Source organism: Aphelocoma coerulescens, chromosome 5, assembly GCF_041296385.1.
Source record: "Aphelocoma coerulescens isolate FSJ_1873_10779 chromosome 5, UR_Acoe_1.0, whole genome shotgun sequence".
NCBI classification, from domain to species: Eukaryota; Metazoa; Chordata; class Aves; order Passeriformes; family Corvidae; genus Aphelocoma; species Aphelocoma coerulescens.
Genome location: NC_091019.1, coordinates 43,726,254 through 43,742,705, shown reverse-complemented (window position 1 = coordinate 43,742,705; position 16,452 = coordinate 43,726,254). Strand labels below are relative to the sequence as shown.

Here is a 16,452-nt window from a genome sequence, read left to right as displayed (position 1 = left end):
CTTCTCACTGCAAGAAGGGCGTTGAGGTGCTGGAGTGTGTCCAGAAAAAGGAAACGGAGCTGGTGAAGGCTCTGGAGCACAAGTGTCGTGAGGAGCAGGTGAGGGAGCTGGGGGTGCTTAGTTTGGAGAAAAGGAGATTCGGGGGAGTCCTTATCACTCTCTACAACTACCACAAAGGAGCCAGGTAGGGGTTGGTCTCTTCTCACAGGTAACAAGCAATAGGAAAAGAAAAAATGGCCTCAAGATACCAGAGGACATTTAGATTGGGTGTTAGAAAAAATTTCTTCATAGGAAGGATTGTCAAGCATTGGAATGGACTGCCCAGGGAAGTGGTAGAGTCACCGTTCCTGGAGGTATTTAAGAGATGTGTAGATGTGGCACTTAGGGACATGGTTTAGTAGTGGGTTTGGCAGTGCTGGATTAGTGGTTGGACTTGATGACCTTAGAGGTCTTTTCTACCTAAATGATTCTGTGATTCTTAAATAAGAGATCTCAGACATGGCATTTGACAGGCTTGGAAGTAGAGCATCCTTTAATCTCATATTGCTGCCATCAGATGATAGATAATTTAGTGTGCCTTCCCTGAGAGTGGCTGTGTATTGTAGTGGTCCAAGAAATCTTGCTGTACTTGATCATTAACTGAGAACTGTTTCCGGCCAGCTCTCAGGAAACAGCACCAGTTCTGAGCATCCTTGTTAAGACTTTTATGTCTGTCTTTTGGAAGACTTTACAAGAGTTCTGACAGCTCTGGTTTAATTTGGAGATATGAATTCTTAGTACCTTTGAAAACATTGAATTGTTGAGATTTATAGGAATTCTTCTTACATCTGTAAATGGAAGTAGTGGTAGACTGCTCTCAAAAAACTTAAGGGAGTTACTATGTAATATTTGCAGAGTTGCCAACTGCTGGCTTATTTTGAGTGTAAATTTGTTCAAAAATAGTAATTAAAACATGACCATTTTGAACTTCTTGGATTTGTGAAAATACTTCTGAGGTCAAAAAGTAAATTGCAAGAATCCACCCAAAAGGTTTTTTCATATCTTTTGTGATCTGATTGCTTGTGACTTTCAGATGCTTTTGGTCTTTCTCTGAGGTGGTACAGAGCTACAGGAGAGAATAGGCCCAGTTCTCTTTGGGAAAGCCAGATGACCTCCCCTTGGTGTCAAATCAGACCCTTAGGGGATCTGTTTCCTCCTTTCACCGTTTTGTTATGTCTGAGCTTCACTGAGTGATACTGATTTGTTGGTTGTGTCACTTGCATATTACTGTTTCTCTCCCTTTTGCTCTACTGAGGTAGGAATGATGCAGGAACTGTCCCATGGAAAGTTTGTAAGTTAATATTTGGCAGCTGTCAAAAAACTCTAGAGTTGTGTATGGCTGATGTAAAGATCCTGTGATACAGCAAGTCATTGCTGTATGTGTTAATATGTAAGAGAATGTAGTTGTGGTTTATGCTTGAATTCATGTAATGTATGAAAATTTATGTAAATGTACAGTCTGCTGGGATTTTTTGTCAGAGAATTTCAACAATGATACGCTTCTTAGGTCTTGCTAAATTTATAAAATGTTTATTCAGTGGAACATACTGTGCCTTAAAATGCTTTTTCTTCACAATGTGTATAATCAGTTGTCCTTTTTTCCCTTCTTTCGTAGGAGTCTGGAGCACCCATTCTTACTGATGATGTCAGCTTACAAGTATTTATGGATCATCTGAAGAAACTCGCTGTTTCTAGTGCTGCCTGAGATTCTGCAGTGTGTGGAAGACAAACTGCGGCCATATTTCAGCTTTTTCCTCCTTTACCCTTTTCTGTGTCTCTCTTGACAGAATGCTCTGATATGCACAAGCTGCCTGACTAGATGTAAAGCAGTGTTGTTTTCAAAGAAAAGCTTTTGTTATCAGCAAATGTTTTAATGTGAACTGCAGTTTTTAAAAATCACAGGTAGTAGATTAAGTTATTGGCAAATAACTTCAGGAAAAAACCAGTCATTTTGGTTACTGTGGTACTAAAATTACTTTGAGATCATTTGCAACAACTTCGAGATGTGATTTCAGTTTCTTGTTTAAATGGTTGGGGTTGATTATGCTCTGCAGTACAAAGGCCTATTGAACAATAAAGGAAATCTTTGGTGATGTCTGGCTTTCCAGACTGCCATATAATTACTTTTGCTTACTCAATTTGAGCATGAAGTGAACAAAGCTACAACAAAAAGCATATAAGAATAGTATTAACTCAATCTTTTGATTCAGGCTTAGGAACTTTTATTTCCTGCAGAGATATTATTGTTCATGTATTGTTTATTTTAGGGGTATTTAATTTCAAGTATTTCTTCCCATTTACCCTATTTGATTCTTTGGGAACAGAGTTTTTCTTTATTTCAACATAAAGAATTTGAACTGAAAAGGTATAAAATCCACTGTTGCACAAAATTTAAATCCACATGTATTGTGACCAAAGTATCTATTATCAAACACAGTAACAGGTGAATATGCTCCAAAGTTAACACTTTCTGTTTGAGCTAAGAAGAAATCCTACACTACCAAAATGAACTAAGAGTACAGCCTTGATTTTTGTCTTGGTGAGTATACTTAAAAATAAAATTTACCTTTTTTATTGTTGCCTTATAATGTTATTACACTAATGCATGACACTGCACATCTGCTTTTTGTTTCTGCATCCTTTTTGTTAGGAATTCAACAGGCTATAGTTCTTGTTGAAACAGTATTACGTAGAATATGATGTAATTAATTTGATATTAAGTTCACACTTGATTTTTTTGGGGGTGGATAAATTAGTAGGCTTTCCCATTTACTTGTTGAAGTTTACACATAAAACAGATGTTTACATAGGTAATACAACATTTTGACAAGCAAAGATGTGAAGTGTGGTAGTGGGCAATAAAAAACTGTGCCAAGTCTAAAGGAATAGAGAGTTCATACGAAATTCAGTTGTTTATTGGTATGATAGACATGAGGGTGGTTTTTCTGTTTTCTGTAAATTCTTAAAAATTTGATTGAATCATTTGCTCTCCATTTCTTTGATCTAAATGAGATGAGCTCCTTTTGCCACAATGCAAATAAAATACGTTTTTCTCTCACTTCTTGTATTTATTGCGCTGGTTTATGTCAGTTCTTGAAATAAAATGTGGAAATAAAGGTAGTAGTGATAAAATTTAGAATAACTTCACCTTTTTTGTTCATGTAGTAATTGGTATCAAACTAATTTAACTTCCAGAGGTACTGAACAGTTTATGCTAGTGGCAGTTTAGAAAGTGATAATTCAGTAGCCTTTTTGACTTTCTTTTATTTTAGCTAATAAACAGCCTAAATTTTATTGTAACACCAAATATGTCCAGTTTATTTGATAGTTAGGTACAGTTTGCCTAATAAATCAAGTCATCACCAAGTCATGATAATGAATGGGGTTTTTTGTGCTTTCATTCCTATCCTTTAACCAGCTTTCACCTTGTAATGGCTTTTTAAAAATTTCTTAGCAATATTAGCTTATCAAGTATTTAACATTGTCAAAGACTTTTTGGAAATCCAAGTATGTCTGATGTATCACCTTTATCCTCCTGCTTATTCACCTATTCTGAAGACTCTGTGGTTAGTGAGACAGGATTTTCCTTCCTAAGAAGCATGCTGATTCTTTCCAAAATGTCGAGTGGTCTGCCAGTCATCTGGCACAGTGACTGTCTGTAATTGTAGTTAAAAGTGTTCAGTGGCACATCTGCCCTTCCATGTCTCACTTCCTTTAGAACTCCTTAGTGAAGGCCATACAGTCCTGTTAACTTGCAACATCTCATTCATCTACTTAATCTAATACCTGCACATTGGCATAGGTCAGGTGAGCTACAGGAGGGGACGGAAGCCATTTGTTCACTGAGAATTGATCAACATTTAAAATAATGCATTGTAGGGTTGCGCTACAGGAGAAAGTGGTTTAAAAAAGATAAATTGCTACAATTTGAAGTCCTTGCTAATGTCTGTATTACTGGGTTTCTTGGTGAAGAGTTTCTACCAGTCTCCAATATCTGTGACACTCAGGGTTGGTCTGATTGCTTTGAACATTTGCTTTTGGCTGGAAACAGATCAGAAATCAGAGGAAGAGTTGGTCAAATGTTTTTGAGAAAAAGACTTGGAAGATATAGCCTTCTGCAGAATAAGGGATAAAACAGTTCCTGACTGTTAAGGACTGGCAAGTTAAAGACTGAAAATTATCCTTGGGAGTCAGAGGTAAAGGAACAAGCAGATAGGTGCTGCTTTCTCCACACTGTTAGGCAGGCTGTGATTAGAACAGTGCGAGATCTGTTCTAGATCTAAAGTTCCTCACTGGACATACATAGGCCTGAAGCATTGCCATCTGGGAAATACGTTTGTCTCAGAGAGCAACATGGGAGATTCTGAAGTTAAAGGTTTGCCAGGGTCATAAAATCAGATGGAGCTCATAGCAATGCAACAGCTGTTGGTGTTCTTTGATATTCTTGTGTCTGGTGTTAGGACATACAGAAAAGCACATTGTGATTGACAGTGCTTACATAGTGCCTGGTCTATAAGGTGCTTAGTTATAACCTGCTGCCTTTTTCTCTGCACACCTTTACAGGCTGTACATGCTACAAAACCATCTATATTTTTCTTCTCTTTCCAGTGCCTTAAGTCCTGAACTTGAGTCTGTTTATTATATATCTATATGCCATTGATGTGTTTAGATCAGCCCACAACACAAAGCTCCTACAGTCAGTGTCTTAAGAGATTAGATACCAGTTTCCTGGACCTTTTAAGTGTGAGAGCTACCCTTCATTCAGGAAGAGAAATGGTGGTTAATTATTTTGAAACAAGCCATTTTGAGCAATAGAAGCCATTCTCTAAAATGTGGATGATAATTTAATATATATAAAAACCTTTAAACTCTGAAGTATTTCTGACTGGACCTCAAAACGAGAATTGTTGCCATCCACATAGGTATTTAAGTATGCTGGAAGGAAGGTCAGAACATCCTTGACAGTGCTCTGCTCTTTCACTAGCCAGAGATCAAGCCTCTGCTGTTTGGTTTCTTGCTGACTCTAAGCTGTTGTGATAAAGAGCCTGGCTTGGCCAAGAGGCTGCCCCTGCTTTACAGGACTGTGACTGGAACAGTCAGTGTGTTAAGAACCTTTGGAAATACTTGACAGTAATTTAATCTGTTACAATATAGCTCCAGGGTCTCTTTTTTTTGGAGAGTCTAGGATTGGGATTTTTTTAGCTACTCTCAGTTTCACATTTTCTGTTTTTTTTTTTTAATACCAACCATTAATAATTTTATTTCCTTTTCCTGGGATAAAAAGGAGTGGATTGTTAACTGTAGACTGTCTTCTCATGCTTGGATGGGATAACTCACAGGTTTAGGCACAGATTTAACAAGCTCAACCAAAATTTGAAGTTAAGTTGCTTAAAGGCAAGTGGATTTGCCTAGAAATAAAAATACTGTCAAATTCCTAGAACTTCACATCTTGGTCTGTGGAACTGTGACATCAATGAGTGGTCCTATGGCTGCCATCAATGTTAGGAAAATTGCATTTTCCAGTGTTCCCTCTTTTCCTTGGTTGAACAGAATAGTTGGTGAACAGTGATGAGAAGCCTATCCTGTTCAACCACATCTGAGGCAAATGACTATGTTACCTCCTGTCAGATTGTGAAGCACAATAGAATTGAGCTCAGTTTAGCTTTCGGCATTTTGTGTTCATACAAAAGTTAAATGTTACATGAAAGCCAACAAGCCTGAACAGAACAGATGGAAAAATTAATGAAGCTGTTTCTCTGCTCTGAATTTAATCTGAAATCTTGGTTAAAAGAGCAGATTGTTCCTAATAGTGTAAGCTTTTGTCTGAAGGAAGAACTGTGATGCTAAAAGATAAACAATTGGATCAATGTCCATAAATTGATTTTTTGGCAAAAATTAAGCAAAATAATCACTGCATGCTTTAACAAGGGAGGCTGTCTCCAGATCCTACAGATTGTCCATTTTGTGTGTCTTTCCGTCCTTTTCTATGACTGCCTGGAGGTATCTAGCTGTGTGGTACACTAGCCATGAAGGGGGGTAAGACTTTGCTTGCCAGCTAATGTGTGTGGAACAAGCAGTAGACTGTTCTTTGGCTTTCCTGGGGAGAAATATGTATGTTGTGTCATGGTCTGAAGTCAGCTTAATGCATTGGAACTGTGCACATTTTGGGAATGGTTCTCTGGCTAGAGAATGGCCAAAGACCAATATACCTTACTAGAAAAAGAACCTGTGTCTCACAAAGTCCTGGCATGGCAACCCTGTCCTGTTCTCTCTTCCTGAATACTGGGAACAGACAACCACTCACTCAAGGGATTAACAACTTTCAAAGCATGTGTATAAATTACATGATCAGGGTAACTTGGAACCATAATGGTTGTTGAAGTGGGGCCAAAATAAAATTGGGATGGCCTCTGATCTCCCTGAACATGTACTTCCCTCTGGGTTAGCACTTGCCTCTTTGTGGTTACCAACCTTTCAACCTCAGGAGAGGTGCCAGTGACTCATGTACCAGAGTTCATAGTCTACAGATAGCATATGGAACTGCGTTGCTTTTACAGGGTTGTTAGTAAAAGTTTAGCAAGGGATCATAGCTATGTGTCACAAATTGAAGCTGGGCAGAGACATAGATGGCACTAGATTGGTATGAAGTAGCCCTTGCATTTAATAAGTACCAAAGAAGAGGATTTTATGTTTTTAGCATTCAACTGTGAGCTCCTTTTCAGTTGCATACCATGAGCTGGTGTGGATTTTGCTGTTTTCTCGAGCAGCACAGACATGTTTGAGTCTTGGCTCTGCATTGTTGTGAACATTTTAAGGCCCTATCCTGTGTGATCTGAAGCAAGTGCTTCCATGGGGGACGGGTTGTTTTTTCCTTTTTTTATTGTGTTTCTTTCTGCTACATATATCAGCATAGCAGGATAGCTTGAATTACTAATTGAAACATGAACAGTTTAAACTGAGCTATCCTAATCTGCAGACATGTCACACCTGGCTAACGAAGTAGTTTTATAAGGAATTTATAGCACTGCTGGTCTTTGTTCATCCTTGAGTGTACTTTTGTTATCCCTGTTTTTTAAAAGGACTTGAATTGGATTTTTTCCAGAAAACTCACAGCAACTTTATAGGTGGGCAAAATACTACTTGGCTGTGTTTTTCTGGCATGCTGTGAAAAGAGCATGCCAGAAAGAAAAGAGCAGCGAATGACCCTCAGATCTCTTCTTGCTACCACAGTTGCTGTCTGCATGGAAGCCCAGCTGCTGACAAACTCCTGTTTGTCCAAGAGCAGATGTGAAGGACAATCTGCAAGGGGAGACACTGACAGCTGGCCAAGCTGGGGCTGTTGGTGTGGCTCATGGTTTCAGGCAATGCTGCCAGTCTAGTTGGGATCAAAATGTGACCCTCCCACACAAATTGCTATAATATTTCCTTCTACTCTAGGTTTACACCCTGCACTGAGGAGGAAATAGCCCAGATGTGGTGTGAGCAGTGCTTGAGCATGGGGGGGATATAATTTCTCATTTCAGACTTGCTCCCACTCACTTGCTAGAGGAGGAGATAAATGGAGATGACACCCTTCAAATGATGGCATTGAACCAGACAAATGGAACTGTTCTTCATTTTTGGCCCTGTAAAAGCAGAAAATGAGAAAGCTAACTTACTGCAGAACTCTGAAGAATGCATATTTTGTCATTTAGAAGCTGAGGGTTTTATCACAGTCTCCTTGAAATTAAAACCATTTGCAGAATATCTAGTGTTTTCTCACTGGAGTGCAGATGGGTCTGGAAAAAAGGATTGCCATCAGCTAAGTCCCCACAGCCATACTTGCATAACAGAGCCTTTGCTCAGGCGGGTCTATGTTTTGCTGTTTCCTCTGTGAATGTCAGCCACAAAAGATGTTTTAACATCTATTGAAAAACTAACTTTTCTCACAAAAATGTAAGATAAAGTTTGCTCTGTGATATGGCAGAAAAAGCAGCTGAGATCAAAAGCATGTGAGAATGTCTGGGGTTCTCTGCAATAGCAAAGAATTTTAAGTGAAATGCCTAGGTGACAGAACAAGTTAGCCATGTGAAATGCAGTACCTTGGAGGTCCCTGCCAGTCTAACCAGAGCAGAAAAATCCTTGCTATGTTCCAATCGGGAAGCTAATTTAATGTGAAATGCTAGCAAGACACCCTGGAGCTTTCATTTGATTATGAGCACCAGTTTGGCATCCTAGAGCAAGCAGTTGTTAGTGGCTGTTTCCAAAGGAAGGCAAAAAGGCCCCAGAAGCACAGCTGTGCCATGAATGGGTGGTGGAGCAGACTACTGCAGCCCTTGCAGAATAGGTTATACAGTATGTTCATGGCAAAAAGATCTTTACTCAGTTCTGTTTTCTGATTTTTGGCCCATCAAAAGCAAATTGAGCCAAGTGCACTGTGATTGCTATTTTTATAATTTGGCTGACTACAAAGAAAAGATGGTTGTGCTGAAATTTTACTGCATAAATGTTCTGCTGTTACTTCCTTTCCTTTGTGAATAACTGAAATTGCTTTACTTTGTACTTATGAGATGTGTTAGTCACATGTTGACAGGATACTTTTGATCATAGGTGCACAAACTGATGGCTGCAGCTTCCAGATCAAAGTGATTAAGTGATTTACTAACCTAATATCCTCTTTCTGGCTGAGGGATGTGAATGAATTTTCCTTGAGAAAGGAAGAATACAATCCTGATAGATAGCTGTAGAAAAAGGATGGATTTGGTAATTACATGTGATCTGCTACAGGATAGAGAGTCCTTTTACTGTATATGGTACTTTTCACAGAATCACAGGAAGGTGAAGGTTGGAAAGCACCTCTGGAAAAGACCTTCTTGTCCAACCTGTTCAAGTAGGCCCACCTACAGCTGGTTGCCCAGGATCTTGTATAGAGGGCTTTTTTTGACTTGAGAAGGAGTTGAAAATTTACAAATTTAAAGACAAGTCTTTGCACAGGCTCCTGTTATCCAGCATAATTGTAGCCCAAATGGAAATAGTCCCACAAACTGCAGGAGGTGGACCAGAAGCTCTCTGCTTCCTGTGCTCTTTTTGGCGTGGTGCAAAACTACATGTATAAACACACAGGGAGTATTTTTTGAAAGATGATTTTAACTGAAAAGGTAACACATGGGCAGGACACTTTCAAAGGCTTAATCCATCTTAATCAGTAGACTGAAAGCAGATTAAACAAAAAATTAAATTGTTCCATGTAAGTATCTGAAATACATGAAGTGACAGGTCCTCAGAGTAGGCCAGTATCATCTGTATGAAAAATTATACTTTGTCCTAGTTAAGTAATGTATATAAATAAATCTGGATTTATTTTTCGAGTTGCTATATTTGGTAATGTATGACATAATGCCATTCAAAGCAGAGCTTGAAATAACTTGGTATTAAGTTGAACAGAATAAATAGGACATCTGTTTTAGTCAGATTTCTGCAACTTCTTAATCTTAGATGCAACCATTTCATTTGCTGATAGAAATATATATCAAAAAGATGTAATATTTGAAATACTGCATTGCACATTGCAGTTGACAGTTCCCATGTCCTTGCAAGAAGCAAAGAATACTTTTACAGCTTCTGCCTCCAATCTCACAAAGAAATGGAATACTTTGCTTTTGCAACTTTGATCCCAATGGAATAAGTGGTTGCTTTACTCTTTGTGTGGATCAAATGTGTGTGCTAATCTCCTGCAGGATCAGAGCTTTGGTTAAAAGAAAATGTTATTTTCTGAGATGAGTATCAGTACTTAATGCTAACGGATAAGCCCTTTCCACCACACTCTGGCTGCTATTGCATGTTTTTGTAGGATTGCAGTAGCAGGCCAACTGCAGAGAAAGTAATAGTAGGGATTTGCAGCTTCCCAGTGAGTGAGAGTATTTTCATCACTGCATTACCTTTAGCAAACCTCCAGACGGCAGTAGATACATGAAGCTTCTGGTCTGACTCTGGTTCCAATTAGTTACTGGTGTAATCGAGTGTCTTTGGTTGTTCCTCTTTTACAGCCTGTTGTGGTTTCACTCCAGTCAACAACTAAGTACCACTCAGCAGCTTGCTCACTGCCCACCCTGCCCCTGATGGGATAGGGAGGAGAATTGGAAAAAGGTAGTTTATCTCATGGTTTGAGATTAGAACTGTTTAATAATTGAAAAAAAATTCAATGAAAGTTGCCCTGCTCCTGCAGTCCTACAAAAACATGGAATGCAAATGGCAGGGCTTATCTTTCTTTAGCATTAAGTACTGGTACTTGCCTCAAAAGACAGCATCTTCCTTTAACCAGTAACAACAATAATAATAGTAATGAAAAGGAGAAGGAGAGAAAGGAATAAAACCCAAGAACAACAGGTGATGCACAGTGCAGTTGCTCACCACCTGCTGACTGATGTCCAGTCCATCCCTGCGCACCAGCTGGCAGCTCCCGGCCAGCTTCCCCCAGTTTATATACTGGGCATGGCGTTCTATGGTATGGGATATCACCTTGGCCAGTTCAGTCAGCTGTCCTGGCCATGCTCCTTCCTGGCTTCTTGTGCACCAGGAAATGTCCTTGACTTTGGCTAAGCATTACTTAGCAACATCTAAAATATCAGTGTGCTATCAAACATTATTCTCATACTCAATGCAAAACACAACACTGTACCAGCTACTAAGAAGAAATCTAACTTTATCCTGGCTGAAACCAGGACACATCCATAAAAGTATGGGCCTAATCAATGTAGAATTTCAGTTAAATTCACCTTCAGTTAGGAAAACACAGTAATATTTTCTTTCTTTCCTTTTTCACTCTGGACTTTTATGATAAAAATGACAACACTCTAAAGTAAACAACGTGTCATAAGCATTTTTGACGTTTTAAGAAATGATATAAAAGGAGCTACAAAAAACTGATTTAAAACTGAAACTTCCCTAGGTGTAACAAAGCATATTCTTTTAAAAGGGTGAACTTTTAAGATGTGCACAAATAAACACAAGAGAGGGAATTCAGCACAATGATCCTGTTTTGATCCTCATCTTCTAACAAGTGTACAAAATAAGAAGAAACTGAATACACAGGCACTGATTTGCATGTATATTTCTCTTTTTTATATCTGTGAAAAGAGGAAAACAGACTGTGGTTGACTAAAGGAAATCTTTTGTGTCTATGGGCTGGTTGCAGTCTTCCCAAAATATTTACTCAACTTGAACTAATATAAGAAGACAATTATCTAGAAGGTCTAAAATGACCAGAAGAAAACTTCTTAAGTTTTCTTAAGTTACGATTTTTAGGATTGACTGAACACTTCTGATAACTCCAAGTTAATTTGTGGGGAAAAAACCCCCCATGAAATACATAAAGAATTATTAGGTCAGAGAACAAGAGGACCATTACACCTAATCACTGTCCTAAGTCTCGTACAGTTAAGCAGTTCTGCAAAATACTCTGCTGGGGGCTGTCCCCTGGCATGAAACAGGTAAAACTACAGTCTAGTTGGAGACTTGTCACCAACCTTGGTGTCCTCCAAGGTTCAGTACTGGGCCCCATACTGTTTAACTTGTTCATCTGTGACTTGGATGAAGGGGCAGATGCCTTCTCAGCAAGATCACTGACGACACAAAGTTGGGAGGAGTGGCTGGTACCCCTGGGAGGGTGGATCCGGGCCCTTGGTGGTGCTGAGCAATAGGACAGGAGACAATAGGCAAGAAACTGATGCACGGGAAGTTCCACCTGAACATGAGGAGGAACTTCTTTAATGTGTGGGTGACTGAGCACTGTAACAGGTTCTCCAGAGAGGGTGTGGTGTCTCTCTCACCAGAGATATTCGAGAACTGTGTGGACACAACCCTGTGCCATGTGCTCTAGGATGACTCTGTTTGAGCAGGGAGTTTGGGCCAGATGACCCACTGTGGTCCCTTCCAACCTTATCCATTTTATGGTTCTGTGAGAACAGGCAAACCTGATACAGGAGGTTCGAAGTGCCAGGAAAGAGAAGCAAATGATTGTGGAAGGCTGGAGCAGCTACAGGTTCTTTTGCAGCTGAGGCATGGTACTTGTGACTTGTAGGTATTATGGGAGAAGTTCTTACAATGATAAAACTGCTGGCTTTGATGCATGGAGTCACTGTGGGGTGCATATCCTATTCACTACTGCTCCCTTGTCCACATAGCAAGTAATTTCATTAGAGAAATAGAGCCCAGATTGTCAGGGCTGATCTGCCCTTTGTAAATCCACACTTTTCCTCGCTGCCTACTTGTCCTTCAGTTGTTTGGAAATGGATCCTCAGAGTTGTGCTGCATGGTCTTTCTAGGGACTGAGTTGAAGCTGGCCAGCATTTAGTTCCTCAGATCCTCTGCAGACTTCTTAAAGATGACTGTAATATTTAGCCCCTTTCCATGGACTTCCCTGAATCATCATATGTTCTTATGATGATGTGGCTTCACAATCATATCACCCAGGTTTTAATCATCCTTCCATGTGTTCCATCTATCTCTGTAGCCGTGAATATACCCAATATCTCTAAATAGTCCTTAACTCTCTTACTTCTGTGTTTCCTCATTCCTCAAACTGCAGGTGTCTATGGAGGTCTGGAATGTTTTGAAGACAGAGGCAAAAAAATCTTTCAGTATTTCCCTGTTAAACACCAGTTTCACATTTCCTTTGAACCTCAGTTTGCTACCAGGCTGCTTACAGAATTCTTTTCCTTTTACCTTTTATGCCCCTGCGCAGCTTGAGCGTCAGCTATGCTCTGTCTTTACTGACACCATCCCTGACTCCTAAGCAGTACTTTATACTCCTCCTTTGCTGCCTGTCCTTGTTTCTGCTTTTTAGAGTCTTTTTTTTTTTTTTTTTTCATTTTAATGCATTAGCTGTTCCTTGCTTTGACAATTGGGCCTTCTGCCAAAGTTTTTGGTTGTATACAAAAATAGCCTTTAATTAGAATTCAAGGGTATTTTTTTTTTTTTTTGTACATCTCTCCATTTATTATTTTTAGACTAAGTTCTGCCATTGGCCAACTCACAGATCTTGTGACCTAGTTTTTATGACAATCCTACCCTGCCGAAGCCACTTTAAATCTGAATGATTCCCCGTTTCTTCATTCAGTAATTGGGAGTTTTTACTTTAATGCAATGCAGATGTAGTTAAGGTGACATTCACTTGTAACCTTTGCAAGATGAAAATGTAGCTCAGATCCAGCTGACCTATTTTTATTCAGATTGCTAATGCACACTTCAATATTTTTTAAGTCTTTAATGTGATACAGCATGGAATGTGTTTATTGTACATGCATATTGCATAAGGCCATGGCTTTTGGTGGACTCAGCTTTTGATAAAACAATGCTTTTATCTTTGAACACATTACTTGAGGTACACAATTGGGGAAAAGAAAACCTTTGTTCCACAAATATCAGAGTCTTTATTGTTAGCATGGAAGGCTCAGGTCACAAGAATTTCATTTGGATAGAAGATTTTATGAATGTGAGGACTATAGGCACCCTGTTAAGTTCTTCCCATATCAAACAGAATTGAAGATTTTTCTGGGGGCAAAAAGAGTCATTGAAGGTCAGCATATCGAGTAGTGTGAAGTCAAGACTTGTTCCATGCCATGAGTAATAGGGAGAGTGGGCTCAGCAGTGAAAAAAAGGTGGTTTTGACTGTGGGAAAAATGTATAGGAACAAGTTTATAGTGGTAACTTGTGACCACTGAATGATTTTTCAGATTCATTACTAGTAGTGAGAACTTATTGACCTTGTGTTTTGGTAAATAGCTTGAAAAGTTGTTTGCCCTTTTTTTTTTTTTTTTTTTTTTATTCTTTTCATTCAAAACAGAGAAAGTTATATAATAAAAAACGTACCCAGAACCAGGCACTGTAAAACTACCTTCTACTACAGGACCATCCAACGATGACTTTGGTAAGGGCAGGATTTGATTTCACTTCCCAAGCAGCTGTTGTGTGCAAAGGTTAGGCTACAGATAGGAGCTGCTGCGCCGTGAAGCAGCAGTTCTCGCCATGTGATTGAATTAACTAATTTCCTGAGCTGTGGCTACAGATGTAGAGGCTCAGGCTTGACTTACAGCATGAAGTATCTGTTGGAGAGAGTGAGCTGTGAACCCACAGAACTCTGGGAACAGGCACTAAGACATTTGTTTGGTATAAGACCTAATTTCTGCTTATTGTATTGGTTCAAGAGCCTGCCCTGCACCTGGCCTGGCTGTGTCCTTGCCGTCCGCCCTCCTCCCTCCTGTGAGGGCAGCACAGCCTGGCTGCTCTAGCATCAATTTCAGGTGGAAGGAGCATTTTTCAGGGCATCCTGTCAGAAGCTGAGGTATTTGGCTTCTTCAGTCTCCTACAAAGTGCAGGAAAACCCGTTCCTGCAGCACACCCTGCGGTGGGTTCACTCCTGCTGTGAGGCGAGTCCTCGACTCCACTGTGGACACCTCCAGCCCAAAAACACTCTCCCTGCTGGAAAGCTATTGGGGTGCCATGACAGGGGCTAAACATGGTCCCCTGTGCACTCTAGGAGCACATCTCCAGGTACAGGGTTCCTTGCTGGGAAGGGGCCAGCACAGCTGTTTTCTCCCTGGAGTGAGGTCACCAGAGAGTCCGCCCAGGCCTCAGGTGCCACATGCGTGGTGACGTGGTGAATGTCAGATATGTGAGGAAACGTGGGGTGGCTGTACATTCCTGGTGACTCCCTTAAATGTACCAGCAGGACGTGAGAAAGATTTATTCAAAGCTGCCCCATGACTTCATAATGAGGGATAGGTTAGAGAGCATGTCTGCTAGGTCTGCGTATGGTGCCGCCCTCATGTTGATGCCACCATTATTCACCCAAGCACCAGACAGAACCCAACTCCACTCTTAGCAGTGATTTTTTTTATTATAGAAAAGAGTGCTCATTTTGCTATTTTCTGGAAAAAAGGGCAGTTTTGACATTATCCTGCAACCTGAGAAGGAAGAAAGGAAGTAATTTGGAGAGAATTTCTTGCTTTCTAAAGTACCAATGGCTTAACTTCGCTGTAGTTTTTGTACTGCTGTAAAATAGCTCACAACTGTGGCCTGAAGCAGTAGAGCAGATTTTTATGCAGCATTGTTCTGCCTTCAGTGCAGCTCCATTATTCAGTGTGACTGCATCCTCAAACGGGATTAGATGAGAGCGTGCTTGAAGTGCAGTGCTGATTAAAATCAAACCCATCTACTTTCTTGTGTATTCAGTACACGGCTTTTGGAACATAGCATGACCTATCTTTAAATTAAATAAAAAAGCAGAGTCATCCAGTGGAGGTCTGAATTGCCATTATCTACGGTTTACACCAGTCATAAATGACAGGAATTAAGATGTTTTTGCAATAAATAGGAAAAAACATATAAAAACAAAATTATAGCACCTAGGATTACAGACATCTTTCCTGCCTAGAGCTACTGCGCTAAGAAGGCTATCAGTGGGAAATAGACGCAGATGAACAAAAAATATAGAGGTAAATGATGCTATGTTGCCTTTACATTATTTAATGGTAAAAGATAGAGGCAACTGAAAACTCATGAGGTCTCAGATAGAGATGTCAGGGCGACTGATCTATTGCTCCTTGATTACTTTTCTTCTTTCAAGCATTTCAAGTAATTGGGGCCACAATCTATGAAGCGATGCATTTTTCTTTCTGCTTTTCCAGGTGTGCAAGTACCAGAGGCTGCTGTAGGTGAAAAGCCCTTGGAGATATTGTTGACTTTGCTGGGTAGCACTGTGCAGGTAAATTTTCCAGCAGAATACTGCAAAATTTTGTTGGGCAAAATTTGCTTTTGTGATCTGACAAGATATAAAACTGTTTTCTCAAGGCAGAGCTGGAAAAAGCTTATGAGTTTGAGTTCTTATTTCCTAACAGGCCGAAACTTGTTATCTTGAGAATAACAAGCTTGTAGATGCTGAATTTGTAGATGGCTTGTAGATGCTAAATATCTTATTAGATTAGCATTGCAGTCTCTGGGCCTAATCTGGATATTTATTTGTTGTGGTGCTATATTGCTTTACTGAAATGGTGAAAGGACTAAAGCTCTGCACTATAGGATTGGTTTATTGGCTGTATAATTACAATTGGTCAGAAATATTTTGGGAGAAAGTACTAATGAATGTTCTTTGTTGGAGGAGAAGCTTTGTATTCAAAGTTTCTGATTTAGGGAGCCACACCAATCCTTTAGTTAAGACTAGCTGAATAGCCAAGGGGACTACATTGTGAATGCTCTAATGACACAGTTTTCGTTTTAGTAAGGAGTACATGTTAATTTCAAAAGTTGTGTACTTGTGCTAATTTTGTTTCTTTAAATTAAATAGGTTTTTATGACAAAATTCAAGTTGCAGAATGTTTTAAAGCGCTTCCATATTGGAATAACTGCTCAATGGATGGATTTTGTGGTTTTGGTTTG

At 39.7% G+C, this 16,452-nt stretch overlaps 1 protein-coding gene across 1 annotated transcript in view; it reads left to right on the top strand.

Moving 5' to 3' along the window:
- Positions 1 to 3,097, top strand: part of SEC23A (SEC23 homolog A, COPII coat complex component) — a 28,440-nt gene extending 25,343 nt beyond the window's left edge. Inside the window, exon 20 of the mRNA XM_069017845.1 lies at positions 1,655 to 3,097. Coding sequence (XP_068873946.1) covers positions 1,655 to 1,744 — 90 coding nt within the window. The 3' untranslated portion in view covers positions 1,745 to 3,097. The remainder of the gene's footprint in view (positions 1 to 1,654) is intronic.
- Positions 3,098 to 16,452: the final 13,355 nt, after the last annotated feature.